General features: G+C 38.6%; 1 protein-coding gene across 1 annotated transcript in view; it reads left to right on the top strand.

Moving 5' to 3' along the window:
- Positions 1 to 27,772, top strand: part of TENM3 (teneurin transmembrane protein 3) — a 373,463-nt gene that overhangs the window by 177,389 nt on the left and 168,302 nt on the right. The window contains exon 4 of the mRNA XM_066317559.1: positions 23,218 to 23,427. Coding sequence (XP_066173656.1) covers positions 23,218 to 23,427 — 210 coding nt within the window. The remainder of the gene's footprint in view (positions 1 to 23,217; positions 23,428 to 27,772) is intronic.

The raw sequence follows: 27,772 nt of genomic DNA, 5'->3' as shown, positions 1-27,772 counted from the left end.
TATTGCACTCAAAATAAATTATCATGCCTAAGTAAAACACAAAGGAGCTTAGGGAAGCAATAATATTGTGCTGTTTGCAAATTACCTGAGCCTACTTTATTGCAAAAAAGATGATTTAGTGACATAGATATTTAAAAATCATTAATTAACCATCATCAGTACATTCTTTGCTTTTTCTACTTGTACAAAATTAATTTATATATGTTTGGACTGCTTCTGCTGCATGATGATAAAGCATCTTTTAAAAATCAAATGCAAACCCAGAAACCCTGTCGTAGTAAATATAAAATTTGTAGTACTAGTTTTTATGCTGAAGGCTGTTTAAAGCTTGGATCATAACAAATGCTGTGCGCTGGCATGGCATGTACTTACTGTATTACTAGATTTTGTCATGTGCAGCAATGTGAGTGTATGAAAAGCTTGTAGATGGAATACAAGTAAGGGTACCTTTCTTCATTTTTTTCATGATGGAACCATCTCTTAGGAGGAAGTACATGAGACTCAATTAAATTTAACAGGTGTATTTTAGTGCTGTAGGAATGAATGCATACTAGACAAAGGAAAAAAGAAAATAAGTAATTTTTTGTCTTCCCTGCTTGGATGCCATCCTAATGACTTTATATTGACAGTTCATCTGACCTTGTTCCCTTTCCTTACAGATAACTTCAGCTGTATTTTCTATAGGATGGAAGACTTGTGATGGTCTTGTTAATTTTTGCAGTTGTCTGATATTGTAGTTGTTGCTTTTTACCACACCTCTTCTTGCCTTTTTCCCTTTGGATGCAAACAGTTCCTCAGAGTAAATTGCCAACTTTACCCTGAGCATAGCAAAAGCAGACTGGTACATTTGTCTCTGCAGCTGAAATGTGAAGTTTTTGCTTCCAAGCAGTGAATTGCATCTTGCTGAGGAATTACTGTTTGGGTTTTTGAGTTTCTTCACTAGGAGCCTTAAGGGGCTCTGACAGGTCTTGTCGAATAGCGTTGGTCATCCTTGTCTCAGACACCAAATGGTGCCAAGTACTGGCAAGTTTATTGCATTGTGTCTGGAGAAGCTGTTGTTCACTCAGCATTTTCTTCATAGGATGCCTGCCTGATTTCATTGAAGGAAACCTGAGCAAGGCTGTGTTATTAATGAATTATGACAAGCCTTTTGCCTGTCAGGCAGAGAGGTTCCTGCTATCTCCTTTTAAGACAAAAACATAATGGAAGATGCTCAGCTGGGCAAGCTCTCTGATGATACTCCTTAAGTGCTCATCCCAGGCTGACGCGAATACGCAGAGAGCCGTGAAGCTGCAAGTGGCAGCGTTTAATACCATCTCGCTCATAATGCCTGAATAATCTTCCGGAGAGCGATCGCCGCAGCTGCCGTGAACGTGGTTATTTGTTTATTTTTCACCTTGTCCTGGCGGATTGCTGACCGAGCTGATCTGCTGCCGGCGCGGGGCTGGCGGCGGGGGACACGGCGACGTTTCCTTGCTGGCAGCGGCAGCGCTCTCCTGAGCGTGACGGGATCGGCGGCCGGAGCCCGAGACAGGCTCCCGAAGCCCAGGGCTCTTCCATGGGCTGGCTCCCGGGGCCGCTCTGCGAGGGGAGCTGAGCGATGCTGGCGAAGGATGGGAAGCCGGCAGTGAGGGAGCCGGCGTATGTTTTTCTTAATGGATGTTTGTGAGCAGGAAGGAGATGGCGTGGGCTGTCGGGGTGAGTTATGGAGCGCGTTCTGCGATCTCCCTCCGGTCGGGCGGCTCATTATGTTAAACAGTGCGGCTTTCAAAGTGCCGTAGCTCTCCTTTATGTGCCTTGGCCTTCATTTGCTGAAATGCTTCAAGTTCACAGTGCTCAAGTAATTTTGGAAACGGGATGTAATTACAAAGGTTTCTTATGCTTACCAACGGCTTTTTTGAACCAGTGTAATTATCATTACTTGTGGATACTGTAAATTGAATATCCCTTCCCTAATTACATTCAACTCAAGGGTTGGCTGCTTAAGCAGCCAAATAAGAAAAGTTCACCTGTTACTATAAAAAGCAAATTGTTCTTTTAGTTCTGCTGACCTTTAAAGCAAAGTGCTTTTCGCGATGTTGTCAGGTGTACATTATAAAGATAGCTTGTAATTAGACCTGTAATGAGGAATTCCGTTAGAATGGCTTTCTGAAAACTTCATTTATTCAGTGCTTTCTAACTGCGTGACAGAATTAAAGTTTCAGGGTGCTTTAGGACTTTTAAAGGGCTGCCTGCTGTTTTGCACCTCACCTGTTCTGCTGGTGAGGTTCTGGTGTTCTGCCCAGTGCTCCAAGGCAGAAGCTGTAGCTGCAGCAACTTAGCCCTGCCCTTTGAAAACAATGTGGGCTCAACAGAATGATTTATCTAGTGATCCAAGGGTTTCTGTGATTAATTAATGTTTCTTCTGTCGGTTCAGGAGACAGATAGTGACTTAATTTGTTGTGGGCAGCACGAGAGAGAGAGACGTGGTGGTTGCCTGATTTTGGTTTTCTTTGGTTAACTAAAGTAACTGCAGTCTTGCTGAAATGTCGTCTCATCTGATAGATGGACACAGAGCTTGAGTTAGTGACTTGATATGCCTGCCTTGAGTTCAGTCTGCATCCTGTCACAGCTTCACCAACTCTATGCCTTGTCTTAAATATACTGAAGGCATTTCTGTGAGAGGTTTGATTCACTCTCATTTACTTGTGGTGACTGAAATTTTTAGTGTATTGCTAACAGCTAATATTACTTCACTTTCTTCTTTTTACTTTAATTAAAATCATACTGTTTATTCCTGTAGAAGCTTTTTTGTTAGTTGAGATAACTTAGCTTTTCAGAGCTCATCCTGCTGAGTGTCCTTCATGATGTGTCTTTGCTTGGACAGCACAAATTGAAAAGTGTCTTCGAAAAAGAAAGAAACTTCAGTTATTTGAACAGTAGAAAATTACAGCTGTAGGAAAAGAATAAAAAAAATCAGTGTAACACTATAACATTTGAATGGAAATAATCACTAAGGGATTTTTAATTAAATGTTGGGCTAAAATAAAGGCAAAAAATAATTTGAAACTTAGTGTGTTTTAAATGTGTCATTAATCCACCTGCAGCAACTCTTAGCTAACAGTTTAAACTAATTAGATACCCCATATAGCCTTATTGCTTGTTGAAAAATACTCATGTTCATATTTGTGCATTTATGAGTTTAAGTAATAAGTATGACAGTGCTGCTTTTTCTTCCAATATATTCTCTCCCTTTCTGTATTTATTCTATTACATGATAGGCAAAGCTACTGCAAAGGTTGGTTATAGATTATGGTGAGAGTATATTTCTCCTATACACAAGAGTGGGAATGTGTGAAGTAAATAGACAGTATTTTGTGCAAGTAAGTGGAAGGTACACTATACGTAGCCACTACTGATAGACAGAATTTGTGTCTGATGTATAACAATCCAAAAAGGAACCAGAACATTTTCGTGACTCATTAAATTAGACAAAGATACAAGTAATACTAGTCCATTAGCACTCAGACAAACCCTTTCTCATAACAGCAAGAAGTAGATGTAGTAGAGATGTATAGAGACTAGCTAGAAATCTGAAGGCCTAGACAGAATTTAGTTGTTCCTGTTACACGAACCTCAGTAGGTAAAAGTGATTTTCTGTTGTCAAGCACCAAAAGACTGGTTCCAGTGGCACCTGAGCAGGCTAGCTAATAGGGAAGAAAGCAAGGAAAAGAGAGCAGGGAGTAACACAAGACTGAAGATTTTTTGTTTAAATTGTTTTTACTTACCCTTTTGTGGACACTTGTACTAACCCTTAAGGCTTAAAACCTGTCGCTTCAAGATGACACAGCAAAGTGATTTTAGTTGGTTGTATACTGCTGGAGTGAAGGCAGATCTTCAAACTCCTTTCCCAAGGATTTCAAGTACTGGGTAAAGCCTGTGCACTTTGCAGTGGCTAAGCTTTTGATGTATAGCAATGGCTTATAATAGAGCTCATTGGTTCTATGTGTGTAATTCGTCAACCTCTCTTTTTTTTTTAATGGTTTGTCTGCAAGTACGTAGAAAACCCTGTCTGCTTGAGTTTTGGACACAGTCTCAGAGAATTCTTGTGAAACTGAGCTGCAGGCAGTGTTGAAACGGCTGGTTTTGTCCTGCTAATTACAGGTCACTCTTCTGTTTTAAGATGCTTTCTGTTTTGCTCTGTTTTGGTAAAAGTAAACACAAAATACTTAGTGATAAAGCATGTCCCCAAAACATATCACTGGAAGAAGAGACAGTGTATGAACTGAGTGACATTACAAAGTGGCATAATTGTGTTCTCTGCTTTGCCTCCTGTTCAGCTCCTAACAATACCTAATATTTGGGCTGCTTTCTTTTGGCAGCTGAGCACTGAGCTGACATTTTGATGGCACTATTTATTGTAACCTCAAGGTCTCACTCCTGAGCGATAATGTTCAGCTCAGAGCCCATCACTGTACATGTGAAGTTAAGGTTATATTTTCCCATGTGCATCACTCTACACTTATCCACACTGAATTTAATTTACCATTCCATTGTCTAGTCACTCAATTTCGTAAGGTCCTGTGATTCTTCACAACTTGCCCTCATCCTTACTGCCATGAATAAATTGATATCGCCTGCCAACTTGGTTGCTTCAGTGCTCAGCTACCTTTCCAGGTCAATTACAGGTATGGGAAGAGGAGCAGATCCCAGTGCAGATCCCTGTGGTATTCCACTGGTAGGCTTCCTTCACTATGCAGGTCTGACCATTTACCCCTAATTTCTAGTTATGTCTCTTAACCAGTCATGTTGCTGCGCAGAGATCTCTGTTTTGCCATGGGTGCTTAGTTTCTTTAAAAGCCTTTGGTAAAGTACTTGTTAAAAGCTTTTTTGAAATTGATTGACTGGATCACTGGTTTCACATGTTTGTTTGAGCTATTTAAAGAATTGGGTTAATTTTGTAAGACTTCACTTAATGAAAACTGAAATTTGATTCTTCTTAGACCTCACTTAGGGCCCACTTAGTCTTTTTGCTATTATAGTTTCTATTAACTTCACTAGCGTATAGATGTCAGGTTTGCAGGTTGCCGTTCCCCTGGAGCTTCTCTGGAATCTGTATTAGGATTTGGCAGCACATTAGCCACATTGGAGACCTTAAGTAGCAAGACACTGTGGAGAGGGATGATCATTAGTAATTCAGTTATTCTTTCTTTGCAGTTTGCACTCTCAGGTGAATGCAGTCTAGTGCCAGGCATTTCTTAATACATTCACAGAAAAAATTTGTGGGTTTTTTTTTTTCCCATAATTCTGTAACACACACCATAACAGAGTTCCTTGTTCCCACTAACTTAATAATTTTAATCATAAGTTAGAACAAGATCAGTTGTTAAAAGCTGGATTTTAAAAAATGCAAGTCTTCTGCTCTTATTTGCAAGTAACATACTATTACATTTTGCTTTGTTTGATTTTGTATATTTTCATTTCTCTTACTGGTGTTTGAGAGAATAATGCAAACAATTGAAGAAAAGGCAAGGTTCCATTTACAGAGAATAAAATTTTTAAAATCCTGAAAATTTATAGAGTTCTTATTTCAGTTACATAAATTTGACATGTTATATCAAACTGTAGTCCTCTAGAAAGGAAGCAGTCTTTTTAATTTTGGCAATTTCTTTTTATTGAAGACACATATGGCCTCTATCAGTAATTATCAATCTTAAATTATATTAGACAAATTTTAGCTCGTGGGTAATAAATGTGTGACAGCACCATGTGTGGTTTCTGAGTGAAGCTTTTGTCATATTTCATTTTGGGGAAATATTCATTTGACATTCCTCATTACACAGCTCCCATTCAAAGCTGAATTTAAAAAGTTACTGAAGGATACTTTTGGGGTCACGGTCTACCATTTCTTTGGACAAAGCTGTTTCAGTGTTTGTATCATATATTCAGATTTTAGGGATTTGGAAATGGGTTTTAGTTACACTAAGCGCAAATGATGAATCCATCAAGTTTCTGAGCTCTTAACTCCATTAAGTGGAGTTCTCACTCCGCAAGACAGAAGAATATTGCAGGTGAAATCCTTGACAGACGGTCCTTTTGCTTCTTGAAAGCAAAGAGCAGTAAAGCTTCTCAGTATCTGCAGAAGCGTAGCCACGATTTTTCTGCAGAGCTCTGCTGAGGACAGCTCTGTCCCACTCAGTCCGTGGAGGCAGAGCTAAAGATTGTTCTTGTCTTACCGAAATGGGCCTTGTGGTCCTTTATAGAGTCCCGTGTGATGGAAAAACTGGCAGCTCTGATCCTCCAACTTCACTCTTCTCTGTGTTTCACATCCTGTCAGGCCTCAGTGGGAGAAATGACTGATTCCCTTTTTCTTCTGCCATGGGCGTTCAGGGGCATGAGATCTGATTCATCACAGACACGCCGCTCAAGCTGATACTTCCATTATGCTCTCATTGGAGGAATGACAAAAGACTACTCTGGTGACTGGGATTGCAGCATTTTTCCAGTTATGCGTAGAGACTTTGCAAGTTATGGGAAGGAACAGTTTCTATACTGGCATGTTTTCAGTTTGTCAAGGTGAAAGTAGGTAAGGTGAAGAGAGAAAAACAGGGCAAAAATTACTAGGTAATGAGGTAAAATGAATTACAAATAATACATGGAACTAACATGAAGTGCATTTAATTTAAACAGTTCGGCAGGCAAAGATTAAATGAAAATTTACTTGTAGAACTGAGAAATGTTTATGTGGGACTCAGGTAGAACTGCTTGATAGTGATTTTGTTCTGTTCTTTCGCTTTTGAAAATTACTGTCAACAGACCAGAAAACTGAAGTACCATCATAATTCTTCACCAGCACAGGGAAATAGTGTGTAAAAGAACTGCCAAGTTCTAGTCCAACCCTCCTTTTTTAATGATAAGTAGATGCACTTTACAGAATTAGAGGTTTTAGGAAGACTTCTCCACATCTCTCGCCACTGTATTCATCATATCTAGGGAAATCCTTTCATTTTTGCCTTCTGAAAAATCTCTTTGGCGAAGTATTTTGGCAGTATCAGAGACAGGGGAAGGAACAAGTTGGATATCAGCACTCCAGTTTGCTTGGACATTGGCAAGACCCTGCTGTCAGATTTTGTATTGAGGAAAAAAATCACTCACAGGTCTGAATGACAAAAAGCTTTGAGGCTTTTCATCTTAGGTTGTGCTTTTAGGCAGCATCACCTGCCAGGATTACAAAGACATATTACAGCCATGTTAAATCTAGTTCATTACAGGGATCTTGAGCATTGGTCTCCTAACAGCTATATAAAAATAATTTGAAAAAGTGTAGGAGAGAAACTGTTTAACAAGAGGATTTTTTAACTTTGCTTCAAACAAAAAAGATACAGAAGAAGACACAAAGTACTTACAAAAAAAAAAAATGCACACAACAGAAAAGTGGAAGTTTAAGTGTAGATGAGAAGAGGCATTGTGTAGAAGATGGTCTGGTCTTTAGGAAATTTCTGAGGATATGCCAGGGACAGGCGTGATCTGAGATTTGTGCATTTGTGCCAGCAACTCATGACAGCTGATTTAGTACTAACATTGCCTTCTTTGTACGTAGCATATCCAACATAAGACTGTGTATATCCATACATACGTTTTCACAGCATTTTTCTAAGACAACAATGTTCATCTTTAGATCTGATATCAGGCTTGATATTTTCTGGCCACAAATTGGCCATTTGTACTTCCTTTCTGTGTATATAATCCCAATGACTATAGCAATAATAATGAAGCATTATGGATGGAAGCGCTCTTGGCATTTCTGTAGTGTGGAAGAGACCTCAAAATACGCAACAAAGCTTGGTCTATTTTCAGGCCTCCTGTAGAGAGAGCAGCTACAGGATGCACAGATAAACTGGGAGTGACCATAAAATTATTTCAGTAGGTGACTTAAAATCCAGGTAATTTGTGTATGGAATTTTTTCTGAGTATTCTTTCAGGGAGCTTACGGAGGCACAACTTTTAGCCTGTGTGACAGGAAGATTTGCAGCCCTGTAGTTAATTCAGTCAGTTGTCTGCTGCCCTTCAAGGCCTGGCTGAAGTCTTCGGATGATTGGCCTCCTTTCCTCAAGCTCCCGCTTCTTCAACACACAGCAGCAGGCCAGCCTAGCTTGCAGCCAGCACACTTTCTGCTCCAGAAAACCTTTTGGTAGGGAGGGTGACCAAGGCCAAGTAGTGTGAATTATTCTTCAGTTGTAGTCTGCTCCCAGCTGTCCTTTTTCCTGGCAGCAAGGGAGCAGGCAGGGACTGCTTTGGGCACAAACCCAGAGGTAATGCGCATGCAGAATAGCCATTGTGTGTGGGTTTAGTAAATCCAGCTTTTCTGGATCCATCCTATTTGGCTGGATCTTTATGGCCTGCAGACAGTGCTGCTCCTGCTGTGGTGTGGAGCTGAACCCCACCGTGGTAGCTAACATGGCTTGATGCACGTGTTGCCAAACGTACCATCATTTCACTGGTGACACTGAGAATAGTTTCTGAACTTCACTGGTGTAGGCACTGTCTACTTAAAATGTAGACTGGAAGAGCAACTAGCAGATTCCTCCTTTTTGCCTGTTTATTTTAGGTCCTAATAGACTTAAGTATTTCAGGACTTTGTAGTAAAATAAATGCCTGAGGGAGTCTGAAATGTTCACACATAACTAGGGCTGGCAGGAGAACAAGAATTCAGTGTCATGAAAAATTTAGCAGGCTTGGCATTCATCTTGATGAGGAACTAAACACAGTTCTTCAGATTTTAATGAAAAAAAAGAGGGAGAACAAGTTGCTCTGCTATTAGCTGCAGGCTCATTAGCTGGGGCACTCACCTGGAAGGCAGGAGACCCAGACTTAATCCTCTGGCCTGAATCAAGCAAAACGTTCAAGTGTCTTTTCTCTGGTTGCTGTCTCTGCTGGTTTGTCACCCTTACGTGGCCCCAAAGTTGGGGATACAATCTGAGATACCTCTTCAGTAGCAGGTGGGATTAAAGGTAGTTGTGGGTATCTTCTGATGTTGAAGAGTCTGTGGTTTGTATTGGTGAGAAGTTGTGGGACAGTCCATAAGAACTGCCCAACTGTCTCTACTTAGCCCATTGTTTTTTGAACATATCTTGAGTTTGCTTTCCTGGAAAGTAAGCAATGACATTACCAGTATTGCCTGTATCCTTATGTTATCCCATGCATGTGTCCCAAAGTGCCGTACATAATTTCTATATTTATTTTAGTATGCTAGTGGTTCACATTAAATGGCATAATTCATTAACTAGTGCTACAATCAACATGCCAACATGTTCTGGTCTTGATAATTTTTAGTGGAATTTTAATGGACTAAATCAATGAATTTGTAACCGAAAACGTGTCTGAAACTTTATAATTGTGATGTGAGGGAAAATAAAAAGAGTGTCCATTAAGTAAATAAAAGACTAAGGAAAGGTAAGAAGGAATACAGTAGAGATTTCCTTAGTTGTGAAAGGGAGGGCCAAGACACTGTGGGAGGCCTTGTCTGTAGGAGGTCACAGGTGCGGGTGGCACTGCCTTGACTTTATATATGTTGTGCAGTTCTCAGAGGTTTGTTGCCTGCCAGATTTGTAGCATTCAGTTCATAACCTTTGCAGAGGATAGGAGGCATGCAAGATAAAAATATAGTCTTTTGCAAAGCAAACAGGAGAGAGAATATGCATTTCTGCCCTCAAACTGGGATCTTGGTAGGAGATGCCTAAAGTAAGACGATAATTTGCTGCACTCTGTCCAGTAAGTTTATATTCAGTTCACATGACAGCCCCTCCTTCAAAGGCTGTGGTTTTTTTGTTTTGCTTTTATGGATAACATCAATGAAGATTGTTTTGAGCTGGAGGTAGGAGGGAAAGAACTGAATGCATTTAATCCAACAGATTCCATGAAAAGAGACTCTGACCATAAGAACATCAAAAAAAAGCAGTTGTGTATTACTATTTATAATGAATTGTTTGCTGCTTTTTTCTTCTAATCAGGCATTTTCATAAATGTTTTTTCCTTCCAAATGGATTTGTTGTTATTCCCATGGAGCAGGTGCAGTAACATATCATATTGCGTGTTAGGATTTTTTCTTTCAAATGGAATGATGCATGAGTCACTTATGCCTAAAAACACAGTAAAACTTATTATGCTATCGTTCATACCACATCTTCTGAAGTAAATAGATCCAAAAAGACACTTGCAGTGAAAGTTGGATTCCTGAGAGTTTGTCTAGGTTGATAAATGTTATGGGCTGATGCATCATTTTTATTCAGAAGAAATTTGTGTGTGGTTCTTAATATCACTGCCTGCTCACCTCAGCACACATAATCTTAACATCAGTGTGGCAGAGGGTTTTGTATTAAACTGCATTGATTAACAGCCTTCTCTAGTCAGAGGATCTGACTTTGAAGTATCCTGTGATTTGTTTTCTGCTTGTGTGTTAAAGATTCTGACCAAGAATTGACTTTGCAGCCTGTAACTGCTTCAGAAACATAGCATGAATGGTAACAGCGTCAGAAAACAAGAAATGAATGAATATTTGGACTACTACCCTATCTCAAAGATAAATAACAAATACAAACAAAACACACAAAAAAAGGCATCTCAGATAACTGAGCAAGTGAGCTAAGACTATTCCTTTGTCTTTATCTCTTCACGTAGAAACCATGACATTTCAGGTGTAGGAGGCTAATTTAAGATCTGTGTAGTAACAGCAACTGCAACAGAAAACTGCATGTGTGTTAGGCATTAACATGCCAAAGAACAAATTTAATGAAATGTGGGTAAACCTGATTTCAGTTCTGTGATGCTTTTTTTTCTCTATGCTTATTAATTGCATTTTATAAGGTCTGATCCTTTCAGAATGAGCATCTTTTAAGAGTTCCTGTGTAATCTCTTCTTTACATAGTGCTGCATTATTAAGCATAGTATAAAATTAGTTACTTTGTGTTGATATGAATACAGACCAAGTCAAGCCATTAGTTGGGTTTTTCAGGAGCTGCTCTCATAATTGGTTACATTACATCTTTTCATAAAAGAGGCATTGTGTGAATACAAATTTAATCTTGGCCAAGAACCTCTTAAAAAGTGTCTTTTTCAGAGGAGAAATAAACGTAGTCAAGTAAGAAATTTGTTCATGTCTTTTCTTATCAGTAGTGTCTTTACTTTGGTAGATGTTTTGGCAGCAGACATTCATGAAGGTTGGTGGGAGAGCACGTATAGTCTCAGAAAGCACGTGCCGTGATGGGTGTGGGGAATTTTAGTTTTACAGGACAGGGCTTCCAGACCAGTTGTTCTGAATGCTTTCTGTGCATTAACTGCTATTTATCTGGCAGCTTTTTCTGGTACTGAGGGGGGGCATCTTGAAAGTAGAAGATGTCAACATTAACAATTTTTCAGTAACTCAGAGACTTGTACATCTTCTACTGGCAATCCTGCTGTTTAGTTGAAGAGCAGTTGTTTCAGAGTTTGCAAAGCACTCAGGCAGCAATTTCCTTTCATCCCTTTTCAAAGAGATGGATAACCTCTGCCTGCTGGCAGATATGGATGGCCTAGCTGGCGTGTCCCTGGGCTAAGGCCCAAGGATTCTGGAAGCAGCTTGGTCTAGAGGGTTTGTTACCCTTGGCTCCACTCAGGCATAAACAAGTATTTTCTCTATTTTGGAATTTTCTCCCAATCTTTTGGTCCTTTTTTTTTTTTTTTTTTTAGATAAAACCTCTTCACAGTAAGGGGTGTGGTTTACTTTACTTTAGTTTTTACTATTCTGAAGTGGTTGAGTTGGCAAAGAACTAAAGATTATGATAATACTGCTGGGTTTTGTAGCTAATATTTCATGAAACTTTATTAGAACACCCTTTTGTTCAGTAGCTTGTAACTTTATGAAAAACACCTTTGGACTGAAATGTTCTGCGTTTAGTCTGAGGCCAAAGTACTTTTTTACCTTCATTCGGCATTTTCTGACCTACCGAAGCTAATGCAAGGGGTTTTATATTTATTTAAGAACTGTTTAAGAATGTTTAAGTCTGTATTCTTTTGAACTTGAATGGATAACTAACCCTATTTGAAATTTATGGTTTTAAATTGTACATGTTGCTAGAGCATTTATCCAGTCCTGCCAAGTGTAAACACAGATAAAATACTAAAAAATTAAAAGCTATCGAATAAAGAGTTTATATAACCAGTCAAAATATATTCTATTTTAGATAGCAATAATTTCTTACAGTGGAAGAGTAACTAAAAAGATGCAGCTTTGTAGCACTTCACAAAATTTTCTCATCAGCTAATACATTATTGCTTTTCTATTCAGCCAAAAATAAGATACTTGTGAGGTTTTTGTTTAATGCTGAATTTTCAGAGACAGCGAAATACAGAGTCCAGCTTTCTCTCAGTTCTCAGTACCATATCGATTTTATTGTTCTTGGTTTTTTAAATAATTCCTCAATGAGGCTTTGTGAAAAATCTGGCCCCAAAATGCCACCTCTGGCCCATTTCTACACTGCTGCTTTAGCAGCTTTGGTAGCGAGCTGACTTCAGTGATCATGCAGTGGGTTTTCATTTAAGCTTTCCAGCTTCTTGCCTGTGGTGGTCTATTTGTTTCTAAAGTAGAAACATTTTCTCCACATGGGCAAAACTGATAAGTTCTCTTCCAGCAGAGAAATAAATTACATGCTAGATGTAATGAGACATCAATGTCCAGTAAATGTCCTGTTGCTTGTGAGAGTGGTACTGTGTGAGACAACAGTCAATAATATTCTGGCAATTCTCTAATTCCTCCCCTCCCCAATATTCCTTTGTTAAGGAGTTACATTTAATGTAACAGAAAAAAGCCCTAACAAGAAATAGGACTTGAAAGTGCTGCGTGAAGGGAAGAGCTTTTGATAATGAAGCAAGAAGGAACTAACAAAAATACCTATTTCAGTGGTGTTACCTTCAGGCCCTTCAAGGCTTTGCTGCTGGTTGGGCAAGTTTGATGTTTCGTTGGCAGGGCTGCTTTCTCCTTTCTCATTGCTAAATGCGTGCTTTTGTAGGCATGGAGTGATTCTTTAGTGTTATGGGAAATTTTATTGCTTTGCCTCAGTTTATCAGGAGAAGGCAGTGAGCAGCAGCATGATGTTTTAGTGCACGTGGAAGGCTCTGGCAGTAGTGCTGCTCATTCTGATGGCTACTCAACATTGTGCTGATCCATGCAGAGCCTGTGCTGGGAGGCACACAGAGCTCATGGGGGAGCATGTGCCACTGTCTGGGACAGCTTGCAATCAGAAGCTAGTGAAGATGGCAACAGTCATTGTATCTTTCCTTGTCCTCCTTCTGCTCCTTCTCCTCCTCCTCTTTTGCAATGCCACAGCTCTGGTCTTTTGGAACAGCTATGTTCCAGAAAATGCAGCTCACAGGGATCTAAATAACGACACTAAAAGAACTAATTGGTTAGAGCATGGTGTTAATAACGCTAAGGTCCTAGGTTTGATCCCCATATGGGCCATTTGCCTGAGATGGGCTTGGTGATTTTTGTGGGTCCTTTCCAACTCAGAATATTTGGTGATTCTTGTGAATAATAAAAAAATAGGATTACTTTTGTAAGTTAGGTTTATAGAACTCTTTTTCAGCAGTTTGCTGCTCTTTGTTCACATCTATCAAAATCTCTTTAAATTGCTATGTTTCCTTCTGAGAAAACAAGTCATGTTCTGTGGTCTGCAAACATAAGCAATTTGATGTCATTAAGAGGTCCTCTGAATGTTTTTTTTTCGAAGATGTTTGTTCTCTTTATGGCAGAATGCAAGGCAGGGGCCACACTGGTAGCAAAAGTAGGCAAAACTAGTATCCCTGTCATTGCTTAGACTGCTTTTCTCATACAGAACCCAGTAGAATTAAGAAAACCAAATTTAGTTAATTAGTATTTGATTTCACTCCTCTTTAAACAGCTTCTTACAGAGGTTGGAGGAATGAGAGTGGGAAATTGCCTGATTCTAAAAACTGAATGATTTGGGAATCATTCTCTGAAGGTTTTTTTCCTCTTTAAGAAGCCTCTCTCCCACACCCTTCCAAAAAAACCTTCACATTGTCTTGTGTTCTTCAAGATGCATTTCTTGTCCTATTCCAAAAAGACATTTTCTGCCCTTCCTAATTTAGACCAAAGCAACTGTGAAAATACAAAGTGCATGGACTGAGTCTTGTTGGGAGAATGATAAACCAGATGTGACATGCTTCAATCCATTTCATCTCTAATAATAAAAAGTCATGGATAGGAAGAACAAAGAAGCATTTTTTCAAAGGTTACTTTTATAGGTGATTACTCTTTATGAATTGCCATCTGAAAGAGTATCAGCATCCAGAAAAATTGCAGTCTTTTACAAAGGTCAGGATTGAGAGTGGAAATTTGGTAAACACTTCAGCATCATTGCTGAGTGAATATAAGACAGACTGAGAGTGGCTATCCTTCCTACATTGATTATACTATCTGCCAGCTGCTCCGTTTTTGATGCTTGGTTCCATTTCTGGAAATGCAGGAAAAAGAAAAAAAAAACCCTGGTGGGATTTTTCCTTGGTTTTAGCTTGTGTCTGTGGCATGTTTATAGTTTGGGTTTTTTGAACATGAAAATCCTGGCAAGTCTTTAAAAAGGGCTGGTTTCTTTCCTACAGCACTGTGTAATGCTTAGTTTGTTTTGCATGAGAATCGATGAGTAGTGAGTAGAGAGAATGACTGGCTGCACATTCCCACTTCCCGAGAGAGCTCTCCTGCCCCAGCATAGTGGTCAGTGACGCAGCAGACCCAGGCAGATGTGCACAGCCATGTAGGGCTCTGACTGAGGCAGACATGATTGGCCATGCATGGGTGCCTTTTGCATAGCACAGGTGCACAGCTGTGCATGTCTGCCTGCAGGTACAGCAACCACGTACCTCTGCCTCTTGGCGGCGCTTGAGCAGGCACCAACTGCTGCGCTAGGAAAGGGCCAGGTCTGTGGCCAAGTTACACAGGACCCAGATGGGGGATCCCAGGAGCTTCCCTCCCTACACAGACCAAGTGCTACACGCCCTTGGAGACCTTCTGGCTGTGATGCTCCAGCTACTGTGTGCTGGCTGCCAGGGCCTGCAAGTTGGTTGCAAGTGGTCCTTGGCTGGGCCAAAACTGGGAGTGTACAACCTGTACAGCTGGGTCAGTGATTGAGCTGATGTCTCCTTGTCCTGGCTGAGCTGTGTGAGACTCCCAACACAAGGCAGAGGAGTCTGAATCCCAGCAGATGCTCTAAATGGAGAGGTGACATTTTCATGTGAGAACTTCAACATCTCAAGTGAAGATAGGAGTTAATCGGAATATTTTGCAATCTGGCGTTGATTTCAGCTTGCTTCTGTCCAAAACTGCGCCCCCACCCACCCCAAAAAAGAGGAATGTTTTTCTAAAAATACAGAGACCTATCATTTAAAATGATTTTCTGAGGAGAATGAAGATTTTCGCACTTCTGGAAATAGCTCTCTGTTCCCTTCCAGTATTTTGCATGCCCACTTTTAATTAATATTGGGGGAAATAAACAGGAAGATTCAGTTGAGCTGAGCAGAATTGCTCCTAAGAAATAAACCTTGGATTCAAGAGATGCTTGAGGTTTTAGTTCAGCTTATGGACCTTCTGCCTAGGTGAGTGGACCTTTGCTCTGCACTTGGCTCTGAACTTGTAAGGTGATCCCTTTTGAAAATAATAATAGTAAAAACCCTTTTTTTTTGTAGTAAGAAGTAAGAGCTATGCATTTTGGTTAGGATACTCTGTCAGTTAAGGCTCAGATTCTGCAATTTCTTTACAGACAAAACTCCCATTTACAGCAAAAATGAGCACTGCCTGAACTCAGGATTGAAGACGGAGCTGTTGTGGTCATGCAGTCTGACCCCTGTAAGAGCGGGGCACTCTTTTTCATTTAACAATCTGCTGAGCAGCAGCTGTTAACTTTTTGAAACTACCAAAATTCTTCAAAACATAAAATGCCTGCTTCAGAAATGTGTGTCAGTTCTTAGGCATAGCCATTTTTCTTAAGAAATCTTCCTCTTTTTTAGAAGATAATTACCAGTTTTATATTACAGAGTCTGGTTATTTTACTATACTTTCAAGAGGAAAAAAAATGAAATCACAGTATTTCAGGCCAGTATTTGTCTTGATTTCTAATGGATTACTTTTGTTTTTCAAATCCATGTCCTTTGATTATGGTCTTGCAAAGTTACAACTTTCACAATCTGTAGAAGTAGTTGCAACTTTGTGGGTTAGAATATACGTCAACAGAGTACATCTGTTTTGTTTAGAAGTGCTAACTTTTCAAGGAAATACAAGAAAAGTAAATGTCATTTGTGTTTGAAGTTTTCATCTGACATGAAGGCATAGTTCATCAGCACTCAGAAGGATTTGAAACTTCAAAAGTACGCCTCCCAGTTCATGGGTAAAAGGGTCATTGTCCATTATGCTTACAAATAAATCAAAACACAGGCAAATGGAAAATCTACAGTAGATCACAAGCGTCATTTCAATGCATTTGAAAGTATTTATATTTAAACGAGTTCTTGGCGTGTAGTTTCTTCTCACTGAAGTATTTTTCACTGTAGATGGATTTATACAGTCTTTTTTATATATGTGTGTATTTATTTAGAAGACTGTCTATGCATGTATTTTCTTAGGGAGGTCTTTGCAGTAGCTACAGTGGTTGACTCTGGTATAAGTAGATAAAGAGAACTGTGTCGGTTATAAATAATTGTTCTTTATGTGCTGTACAAGAGCATTTTTTGGTAGTTCTATTTCCATGTAGAGTATTAATTAAGAGATAACTGTCACTGCAGGTTGGCTGCAGAAGGCTGCAGGATCCAGCAGAGAGATAAATGCCAATGCCAAGTCATACAGGTTGGAGAGCATACAAGAAGTCCATAATGAAAAATTAGCTTAAAATTAAAACTCACTTTTTACTTACTTACTGTTTTATATGCAGAGATGAAAAGGTCCCAAATGCAGTGGGTAATGGTAGTACATACCAGGTGTAAGGGTTTGGGGGTTTTTAGGGGCTTTTTTGGGTCAATCTACATGCGATAGACTAGAAATTGGAATTTGGGATGCAATCAGTAAACTTGTTAGGAGGGTATAGGTGCCCTTTTTAACAAGAGTGTGTACAGCTTTCAGCACACTGGGAAGTCTTAGAACAGATTGCAGAGAGTCATCTCAGCTTGATTCAGAAGGCTTGCAAGTGTCCTTCATGTTTGAAAGTGTTTTGGTTTCTAATTAATTTAGCCAGAAGACATGTTATTTCTGACCTTCAAAAACCACTGCTTGTCTCATTCAAGTTTTAAAAGATCCTTAAACTGTTTTGTTTTTTTAAAAAAACCAAACAAAAAATGAAGACAAACAAAAAACCAACAACCTGCCTTGTCCTGTTGTGAGCAGCAAAGTACAAAATAGAGATATATAGCTATTCTTAGTGATCCATTATATGTATTACATGTTTTTCCACAGTATGGGGTCTGGGTTTGTGTTTATATGACATAGTAGTGCCATTTAAAAAATCATTAAATCTTCATTTCCATGAACTCACCAGTAAAAATCCCAGTAATTTCAGTAAAGAGATATCTACTTTGCAAATTGTAATATAATACCATTTTCTTACTGACATTGAAGTCAGTAAGAATCTCTTTACCGCTTCAAAATAAGACTCCTCCTGTGTGCTTGAGATGTAGATAGAGGAATTTTTTTCTTCAATCTCAGTGACAAGGGCTGCCAACGCTGTGAATGGAAAAATGCACTGTTCTGCCATAGCTAAACAGCCTAAACAGAGCTGTCTACTGTTGTATTGCTTTAAGCTACCATCAGTTGTTGTATGTATGTAACTTGGGTATAGGATTTATGCAGCCTGATTGAGATGAAAGTAGTGGCCTTTCTTATTGTCATTGCCAGCAAAATCTCTCTGCTTTAAGCATTTGAATCTGGTGAGAAGATTTCGTAAGTGCACATGTTCTGGGCTCCTCAGATACTCTGGTACATCTATTTCAGCCTGTCCACCCTGCAACAGCAGGAAGTCATTACTATTGCTTCTCTGCTAAATGCCGTATTCCAAAAGTGTCTAGCACTATTTTCTCTAGAGTACGTCTAGTGGAAGTGCAGTTCATCCAGGCACCCATTGGTGGTGTTGAAGCAAAGTGCTTCTCTAGCAATTGATGACATACAGAGGATGAAAGCTGAGCAGTTATTGGGTTCATTCTTTGTAATACCATGTAAATAAGCTTAAATACTGCAAATTGTTTGGTTGGGTTTTTTTGGGTTTTTTTTTTTTTGTTTTGTTTTTTTGGTTTTTTTGGTTTTTTTTGAGAAAGAGAAGGCAGCTTGTACACAACAGTAAACTGGGGGTTGTGGGCAGGTGGAAATGCCTGAGGCTCTGAGGTTGAAGGCACAGCTCTGCCCTACTCTGCCCCCAGTGCTTCCCGAATTCTGCAGCAGCCCCACTCTCCTTCCCTGCTCTGATACTCGCTGTGTCGGCCAGCACCAATGGACAGAGGCTCAGCTTTAGACTTAGTTAAGCCTTAATATACTTTATATAGAAATTCCTATAAATTGCTACCAGTCCATTGTTCCAGTCTTCCCCATTGTTTATTTGCTATCTTTATATGGGTTGCATTTACCCTACTTGTCCCTTTGAGCTTTTCCATATGTGACATCAGTTCTGCTTCCAACTTTTACTCTGTGTTTTAAGTGAGTGCTGATTGTGGCAGAGAACAGTGCATTCTTTTTTAACATAATTACCTTGTACATATGTATTTAATGTATCCATTATTAGCTCAGGTGTATCTCTTTTTTAACGTTCTTCTTACAACCTATTTTCTTTGTGCTTTACTTTCTTTGGGGACTCATATCCTTAGCAAATGTATTCATCTCTTCATATATTGCTGTATTGAATCTGTTCTTGCTGAAGTTTGCCTATATTTTGCATTTTTATGTAAGATAATTTTTTGAGTAAATAAAGATCATTCAAAGTCATATCTTTTCAATTATGAAAAAACCAACAAATTAAAGTGTGCTTTTCCTCGTGATTGACCTAAAACATGAGATTTAAATACCTTACTGTTAAAAATATAAATATATAAATATAGCTTACCATTGAATCAAGTTCACATATTAAAACAAATAACTTACTTTTTTAAAATACGGGCAAGAAAGTTAAAGCAGAACAACCAAATGTTTTGCTAAGTAGATACCAAAAGAAGCAAAATGGGGAGAAAATCAGAAGTTGTATTTTTGTGAGTTTTCTTAGAATGAAATATTCTTAGTGTTATATGCTTCTAAGATGTATGGAGCAAAGTGTTATAATCAATATAACTGGCTTTTGTCATACTTAATGATTTTAATGATTTTTAAATTAGTTTGTTAAGACTGCAAGAGGGGATACTGCCAGATATTTTTAAATGCCTTTCATTCCATGTAAAAAAAGATTTGGAAAGGAATATGCACATCATTTATGATTCCTCTAGAAAGTGTGTTAAGTATTTTTTTTTTTAATGTGTAGCTTATTCTATAAATGGCAGTATAGATAGCTATCTCTCTTTTCACTTGGAATCAAAGAGGAGCTTACTGCAAAAATCTGCCAGTTCTGGATGAAGTTGTACAGAAATAGGTGTCCCAGCTGGTTGGCCTAGGGTTCTTGTGAAAAATTGGCTCATATTATAGCTGGCTCCCTTTTCTCTGCAGACCATGTAACTTTGTGACAAGAGAGCAACAAAAGAAGGGCTAAGGGGAATAGTCATCCTTTATTGTGTGAAGGGGGAAAATACTGTGATGAAGGATGAGGAAGAATCTGATGTAACATAATGCCTTCTTTGCCTCAGTCTTTAATACTAAGACCAGTTGACCTCAACGTCCCCAGCCCCTTGGGCTGGAAGACAGGGATAGGGAGCAGAACAAAGCCCCTCTAATCCAAGAAGAAATAGTCAATGACCTGCTCTGCAGCTTAGACACCCACAGGTCTATGAGGATCAACCCAAGAGTACTGGGAGGGAGGGAGCTGGCAGAAGAGTTCAACACGCCACTTTTGATCATTTACCAGCAGCCCTGACTAACAGAGGAGATCCCAGGTGAGTGGAAGTTGGATAATGTGACACTTATTTATGGAAAGGGCCAGAAGGAGATTCCAGGGAACTACAGACCTGTCAGCCTGACCTCAGTGCCAGGGAAGGTCGTGGAGCAGATCACCTTGAGTGTCATCATGCAACATGTACAGGACAAATGGGATCAGGCCCAGCCAGCAGGAGTTTACAAAAGGCAGGTCCTGCCTGACCAATGTTCTGTGATAAACTGACCCACTTAGTGGATGGGGGAAAGGCTGTGGATGCTGTCTACTGAGACTTTAGTAAAAATTCTTGATACTTTCTCCCACAGCATTCTCCTGGAGAACCTGGTTTCCCATGGTGTGGGGCTGGGTGTACTCTTTGCTGGGTTAAAAACTGACTGGATGGGCAGGCCCAGAGAGCTGCTGGTGAATGGAATTACACCCAGCTAATCAGTAGAGTTCCCCAGGGCTCGGTACTGGGACTAGTACTGTTTAAAGTTTTTACCAGTGATCTGGGGGGCATCAAGTGCACCCCCATTCAGCTCACAGACAGCTCCAAGTTGGGGAGAAATGTTGGTCTGCTGGGGGATAGAAGGTTCCACTGGAGCATTCTGGACAGGCTGGATCAATGGGCTGATGGGAGAAGTGCTGGGTGCTGCACTTGGGTCACAACTCCATGCAATGCTACAGGCTGGCAAGAAAGCTGTCTGGCAGAAAAGGACCTGGAGATGCTGATCAACTGCCCTCTGAGCATGAGCTAGCAGTGTGTCAGGAAGGTTTAACTTGAATATTAGAAAAGATTTCTTCACTGAAAAGGTGATCACACCTTGGAACAGGCTGTCCAGGGAAGTGGTTGAGTTTCTGTTGCTGGAGGTGTTTTACAGACATGTAGATGTGGCGCTTAGGGATGTGATTTAGTGGTAGACTTGGCAATGCTGAGTTAAAGGTTGGACTCTGATCTTAAAGTTCTTTTCCAACCTAAATGATTATACAATTGTAAGACTTTCCTGCTAGAATTAGGTTTATTTATAAAAGGTTGCATAACTTCCTGGTGGTTTTGCAGCCCTAATCAACTGATTTTTGTAGTAGCAGAGATCTGTCCCTGCTGGGGTGTAGTGATGGGAGCTTTGCTAATACTCTCACACTTCCACCCCACAGCTGACACATGGTGTTTTCTGAACTGAGGAGAAATTCAGTAAACCAGGGCACCCAAGTGATGGGTGTTCTGGATAGCTGCTCATCAGCGCAGTGCAGTGTCAGCTAACCATGTAGCACTGAGGCAATTCATGGATTTCAATAAATGTGGGAATTTACAAAACAATTAAGGAACCTTGGACATGATACATTTTCAGGCAGCATATTTTGTATGATTATGGTTTGTGCAATCAAGGCTCTGTTATGCCTGAAAGTTAATGAGTGTAGATTAAGAAGGAGAAAAGAAGCATATTGAGAAGTGCTACACATGAAGTCCAAAGATACTATTTCAGATGTTGACTTACTTCAGACAGTACGTATACATCTGGAAGATATTACTGTAGCTCTCCTCTAGGAGAGGCCCAAAGCAAGTAAAGGACATTTATTCCAAGATTTAAAAAAAATAAAAAAACACCTATTTTTTAATTGGAACTATTCAAGAAATGAAATACAACAGCTACCTAAATCAGTTTGAGTGTATCATAAATAATGCATTAAATATTCCATCAAGAAATAACCACGAATTCAGGTTACTGAAGCAAGCAATGTGAAAAAACAAGGTGTAGCAAGAAAACCTGTTGGCATTTTGTCTCAAACTACAAAATGTGCCCTACTTCTAAATTCACGAGTTGAGCCCTGTAAAATGTCGTTCCCCCATACTTTTTATTTCCCTGATTATAAACCTTGGGTTTTATATGGGAGTTACTTGACTTGTAGTGAGTGCTCACTTTCCTTCCAGGAGCAAGCTTGCATCCTAAATTATAATAATATATGTTGTGCTGTTCTCTACAAGAGGGGGTAAATGATATGTGGAAGTATTAAGTAAATAGTTTATGGTGAGGCTGTCGTAGGTTTCTTCACAGGGAAGTGAATTGGTAAGGACTTAGCAACATGTTTTAGAGATATTTAAGATACTATATGATGGTATAAACAGAATGTGAAAGAAAAAAATAATAATTAGCATGATTCTAGCAGTGTGCAAGGGAGGTGGAAGGAAGGTAATTCAAGCTACTGGTGCCACTATGATTTATTAACGTGGAGAAGCACTGCATCTCTCCAGCATAACTATACTTCTGAGTGCCATAAACCCAAATCATTATATGATGAAAAAAGTGTCCTTTTTTCTCTATTTTAAATTTAGATTTGTAGTTATGAATTATAACCATGCATATTAATCTAATTTTGGTTTTAACATAAATTATGTAATATAAAGCTTCTTCATATGCTGGTGCATTCCCCACCCACAGGCAACAACAAAAGTTATCCAGCAGTCTTACTCCTGAGTCAGATCTGTGCTCACTAAAGTCTATAAAGAACCTATATATTCACAGGGTGGAGTAGGTAACTTTCTGTATTGCATTCTGGCCTAATTATTGTTTCATTAAAGGACTAAATGCATTGTTATATCCTAAGGCTTTATTTAAATCTGTCTTCCTCCTTGATGACTTTAAGATGCTTTCAAGATGCAGAAATGGAATGTAGTCATTGTGTATGCATGTTTAAAAACAACTCGTGCAGATGGACACAAGTTTGACAGGAGAAACATTTTGATGGGTTTTAAATAGCATATGTGTCTGAGAAACACTGCTGAAAACTAAAAGTTCTGTCAGAGTAACTCCTGTGGTAGAAATTTACAGCAGTGAGTTTCCCTGTATGTATAAGCTTGGAAAACTGGTCCTGTTTCTCTGTCTCTGTGTCTGCTTATCTGTATTACTTTCACTAGTAGATTTTAGAGTGCCCCACTGAAAGAAGCAATCCTGTGTGATAAACACAGTTCATTGAAATGTCAAGTCATGGCATTGCGTTATGGTTTCTAAAGCACTTAAACCAGTTTATTTCAGGCAATTGTCATATTTTCTTTGTCCATCTTTTTTTCTTGCTTGCATATTTGCCTTTTGGTGATACAAGAAATAAGTTATTTGTTTTTCATATTATATCTTGACCCATATTTTAAATGCTTTTTATTTTTTTATAGGTCCTCCCATGCCATCCTCCTCATCTAGTCCATCAGTTACTGAACATTTACACTCCCCTCCTCCATCACCCAATCTCCATGACAACCAGAGGTGGTTATTAAGTAATAATGCCAGCCAGCCAGTTCAGGACTCTGATACAGATGAGGACTTTACTGCCGGCTCATATCTAGTACAGACCGGTGATAATCCGGTATCTGTCCCAGGTCATGGTAAGAAGAGGACATTTTTTCCATAGTTTAAATACCCTTTTATTTTCCATCTTCTTAAGAAATTGTCTAATTAAACTTAAATATATATGAAAATGACTCTGTATTTTAAACTGATTTTTCCTTAAATGCTGCATTTTTTTCTATTTTACTGTAAGATAAGCACGAGTAGAAAATAACTGCTAATATAGAAAAGCTCGTTTAAATCATTTAACAGGCAATGCTTATGTGAAGCAGTAGCTATTAATGATATATTGTGTAATGTAATTTTTAGCAAGTGGCTAACCTTTAGTTGTACTTTTTAAAGGGTAGGCTGAAGTTGGTTAAACTGTCTTGATATTTAGCTTCAGAATAATATAAGAGTTGTCTTTTACTACCTCATCAAATTCAGCAGGTTCCAGCCATTCCTTTCGTTTGCTAAGGGAAGGAGAGTAGGATTTTTGTTACTGGATAGGGCATTTGAGACTGAGGAGAAAGCTCTGAAGAAAGAGATCTGTGAGATGACAGGTGGCAGTGGTGGCTTCTGAGATGTGTATTTCCATGTTTCTCTTCTTCCAACCAGTATCAGTAAGCAGAGCAAGTGACATACTTTTGACACCAGTGTGTGCTTAAACATCATGCCCAAAGAAAACACTCTTTTTTCTTCCTTTTAGTTTTTTCCTTTTTTTTTTTTTTTTTTTTTTTTTTTTTTTTTTTTTTTTTTTTCTTTTTTCTTTTGATATGAGAAAATATATTAGTCATATGTTTCCATTTTCGTTGCATGACTGAACAGATTTTCTTGGTGCAGGCATGCTGGAAGAATAGTTTTTTTTAATTCCCAGCCCTTCTCAGGTAGATCAGCAAAGCTTGAAACAAGCCACTTCATACTCTAAGAGCCACTTGTGTCTTTTGATTGTTAAAATCTCACCTACAGACGAACCACTAGAGGGAGTATGAAGAAATTTTTTTTTTTTTTTTTGCAGATTACACATCAGCTGGTTGGAACAAGCTGATTTTTTGCTATTGCTATTTTTTATTTGGCTATTTTGCCAAGCACAACACTAAATTTGAGTTTCTCTTAGATATGAGTGGAATTTTGTTGTGTCTAAAAGGCCAATCTGCTAAGAACACTCATGTATATGAATTTGACACGTTTGGACTAAGAACTTTAAAATTAATGATAACTTTATTTTTGCGTGTTCAACTTGCTCAGTATTTAATCTGTGAAGAACTCAAAAAAAATAGTTGTGGATTGTCATAATCAGGGTATGCTATCTTTCATGTCTAGGAATATGAAATCTGTTAGAGAATGTATGCATTATCCAAATGGTATCATGATTTAGTTCAATAAGTCAATATATTTAGATTACTATATCCTCCAACTCTTCTTTTGTAAATGAGAAATGCAAAAGCAAGACAAAACTGCTAAAAATTTTGAATAGTTGGGATGATCTGCTTGCCTCTCTTAGTAAGTGTTCATCATTCCTCTAGATTTTGGTCTTGTGGCTGCTTCTGAAATTTTGAACAGTTGCTTGCCAGTGGATGTTCAGGAATGTTCCTTAACCTGTTACATCCCAGACAAGCTAAATTAATTTCATCTGATACTGCTTCAAGTCAAGTCTTGTCCTTTTAGCAGAATGATGTAAGAGGGGTTTTGATTACAAGTAGAACAGGACTTAGCACCATGGTGTATGTTGAGACAGTTGTTCTTTGTAAGACTTTTTCTAAACAGGAGAAAAACCCAGCATACTCTGCAAATATGTTTTCATTTTCCTTTTCCCTCTCTCTTTCCACTGCTCTCTCCTGTATCCTCTACCTGCAGATGTCTGATATTCACCCTTCAGTGTATATATGTAGCAGAAGTGTTTGCAGTTCCTGTTGTCCAATGATCTTTCTCTCCAGAAGATTAGACTTGTTTTTAGGAGTGCTGCTTGCTGACCACGTATATATATAGTGATTGCCATAATTTAAGTCAGGCTTGTTGGTTTTTTGCCAGGTAAGGAGAAGATCATAGGTGTTCAGGTTGTGGACTTCCATTTCCACAACCAGCTGCAGGATGAGGATTTGTCTTACTGGGAGAAAGATTCCTTTCACTCAGCACATAAATGAATATTGTTTGCATTATCTACCTGATTTTCTTATGGTTGGTTTCTCATATCATATGCTGATGGTGGGGAAAAAAATATGTTCTTTGTAAAACAGGGAAAAGTAAAATTTAGTAAGTTAGCTACAACTTTCTTCAACTGGATGATATGCATGGTTGTGTAGCATCGCATTGTAATATGTGGATCTTTCCAATTCTATCCTGTCAAGTCAGTATCATTAAATTGAGGCCTTTAGTATGCTGTTATTTGATTGTTGTATTTTCTTTAGCTAAAACAGTAAGTAATGCAGCAGAAAGAAGGGGTTTTTTTTTTCACCAGTTGTCTTTTCTTTTACATCTTCATGTAAGCTTTTAATGCTATCTAATCTTAATGGGTTCACAGTAAGTCCATTGCTATATTCCAGATGACTTTGTCCAGTGTTTATGTTGGCAGAGGGTGGGGGATCACTGCTGAAGCCGTTAGGGATAAGAAAGGTGCTGACTGAAAACAATTATATTATTGAACTGCTTTCAGTTATATTGACTTTATTTGAACAGCAAGTTGAATTAACATCTTCTTAGTCTATTCAAACGTCTGATTGTTTTCCTTTAGAATGAGTTCATTTGATCAATGTATTTTATTTGATCAGCTCAATTTAAAGGATCTGAATATGTGTGTAGAATTATATTAATCTGTGATGCTGAGTTTGACTAGCTTGTTTTGTTAACCTATGGGAATTACCTTCCTACCTTCCTTTTCTGGAATTAGCTAAAAGAGCAAAGAGAATTAGTAAAATGAATTATCAGATGTTTACCATGAGAAGCTAAGGTCAACATGGAGGTATTACTAGTAGCTTTAACAATTCAGATCAAGTGCCAACTGTTATGGGCAGTTTAATAGGAATCATTTAATTTCTCTAAGAGCAGTGTGTTAGTCAGTCATGAAATTCAGGAGGAGATAAATTTTAGGACCATCAGTTATAAATCTTCTTTTACATTACATCTCTGATTAATTCTACCTGTTCCTCTACTTCAGAGTGCAGCTTAGTATATGAACTGTTCCAGCAGTCAGTCTGTTTGCCTATTGCCATCAGAACAATTTGTTTATTACTTTTAGAAAGAGCAGTTCTTATAGTGGTTTATAAGAAACAGGGACATCTGAATACATATGCAGGGAAATGAAACAGTTGTTAAAGTAAGAGGGAGAGTAAAGTGGGCTGGGAGCTGGGAGGAAAGGATTCTTGAATGTGATTGAGTTGGAGGGTTTCCTTATGTCACTAAGTCTTATATACAATATAAGATTTGTAAACAATATAAGTCATGTAGTATCTGTATTTAAGCATCTTGATAAGTTTCTTAATCTTTTTTCATGAAATGTTGTAGATTAGTCAGAATTTGGAGAGGAATTTGTTGAAATTAGTAGCAGCTTATCTTTTAACACAGAATTTAATATAATGAAAAATAAAGTGCAAAATTCTTAGTTTAAGCAGAGACTATGAAGAGAAAGTATAGTTAATATTTAATGCTTCCTATTGACAATTAAATTGGAGAGTCTGAGTTAGAAACTCAGATTTGAGAATTTTTACCCCCTAAATTGGAAATATTATGATACAACCATAGAATGCAGAATAGAGAAAGATGTATTTCAGAGCAGCGTTTGTGGAGTGCATTTGAGCATAAAGGTTCTCATGTTTCTTAATAACAGTTTGTGATGATAGTTTATGTAGTGGGAAGATCTGAAAAAATTCAATATCATATAAACTGGTTTTCGGTTGTCCTTGATCAAAGATCTGCCAGGTAATGCACAATAAACAAGATTTTGCTCCAGCCACATGGGAATTGCAGATTGATGGGCTTTTCAGATCAAAATGGCTAAGTCTTCCTGCAAATTTGGAAATCTAGAGATCAACTCTGAATTTAAACTTGTGAAAGAGAAAAAATAATGTAATAAAGCTGGTTGAATGAAAATGTATTTGAATCTCTGCATTCAGAGGTCTCATAGTAAGACATCTCACTCTACAGACACCATGTGTACTGTGGCATAATTCTCCTATAAAGTGAGGACTTCAGTTCATGATGACTCATTAGAACTTGGTGGGAGGGCTCATATCTCCTATACAGAAGTTATTGTTTTTATTATCCCAAAATGTCAAGAAGCCAAGGTCAGAACCTTCTGCTTTTGTACAAGTATCTGAGGGAATAGGTGTCCAGTGCTCAAGCCTGGCACTGGTGGAGACCAGATATAACACATGTACAGAGCATAGGTGTGAATTTTATTAGGTGTTT

This window comes from Sylvia atricapilla, chromosome 4 (genome assembly GCF_009819655.1).
Source record: "Sylvia atricapilla isolate bSylAtr1 chromosome 4, bSylAtr1.pri, whole genome shotgun sequence".
In the NCBI taxonomy this organism is placed as follows: Eukaryota; Metazoa; Chordata; class Aves; order Passeriformes; family Sylviidae; genus Sylvia; species Sylvia atricapilla.
The sequence above is the reverse complement of the archived record's forward strand: the minus strand, read 5'-3'. Positions and strand labels throughout refer to the sequence as shown.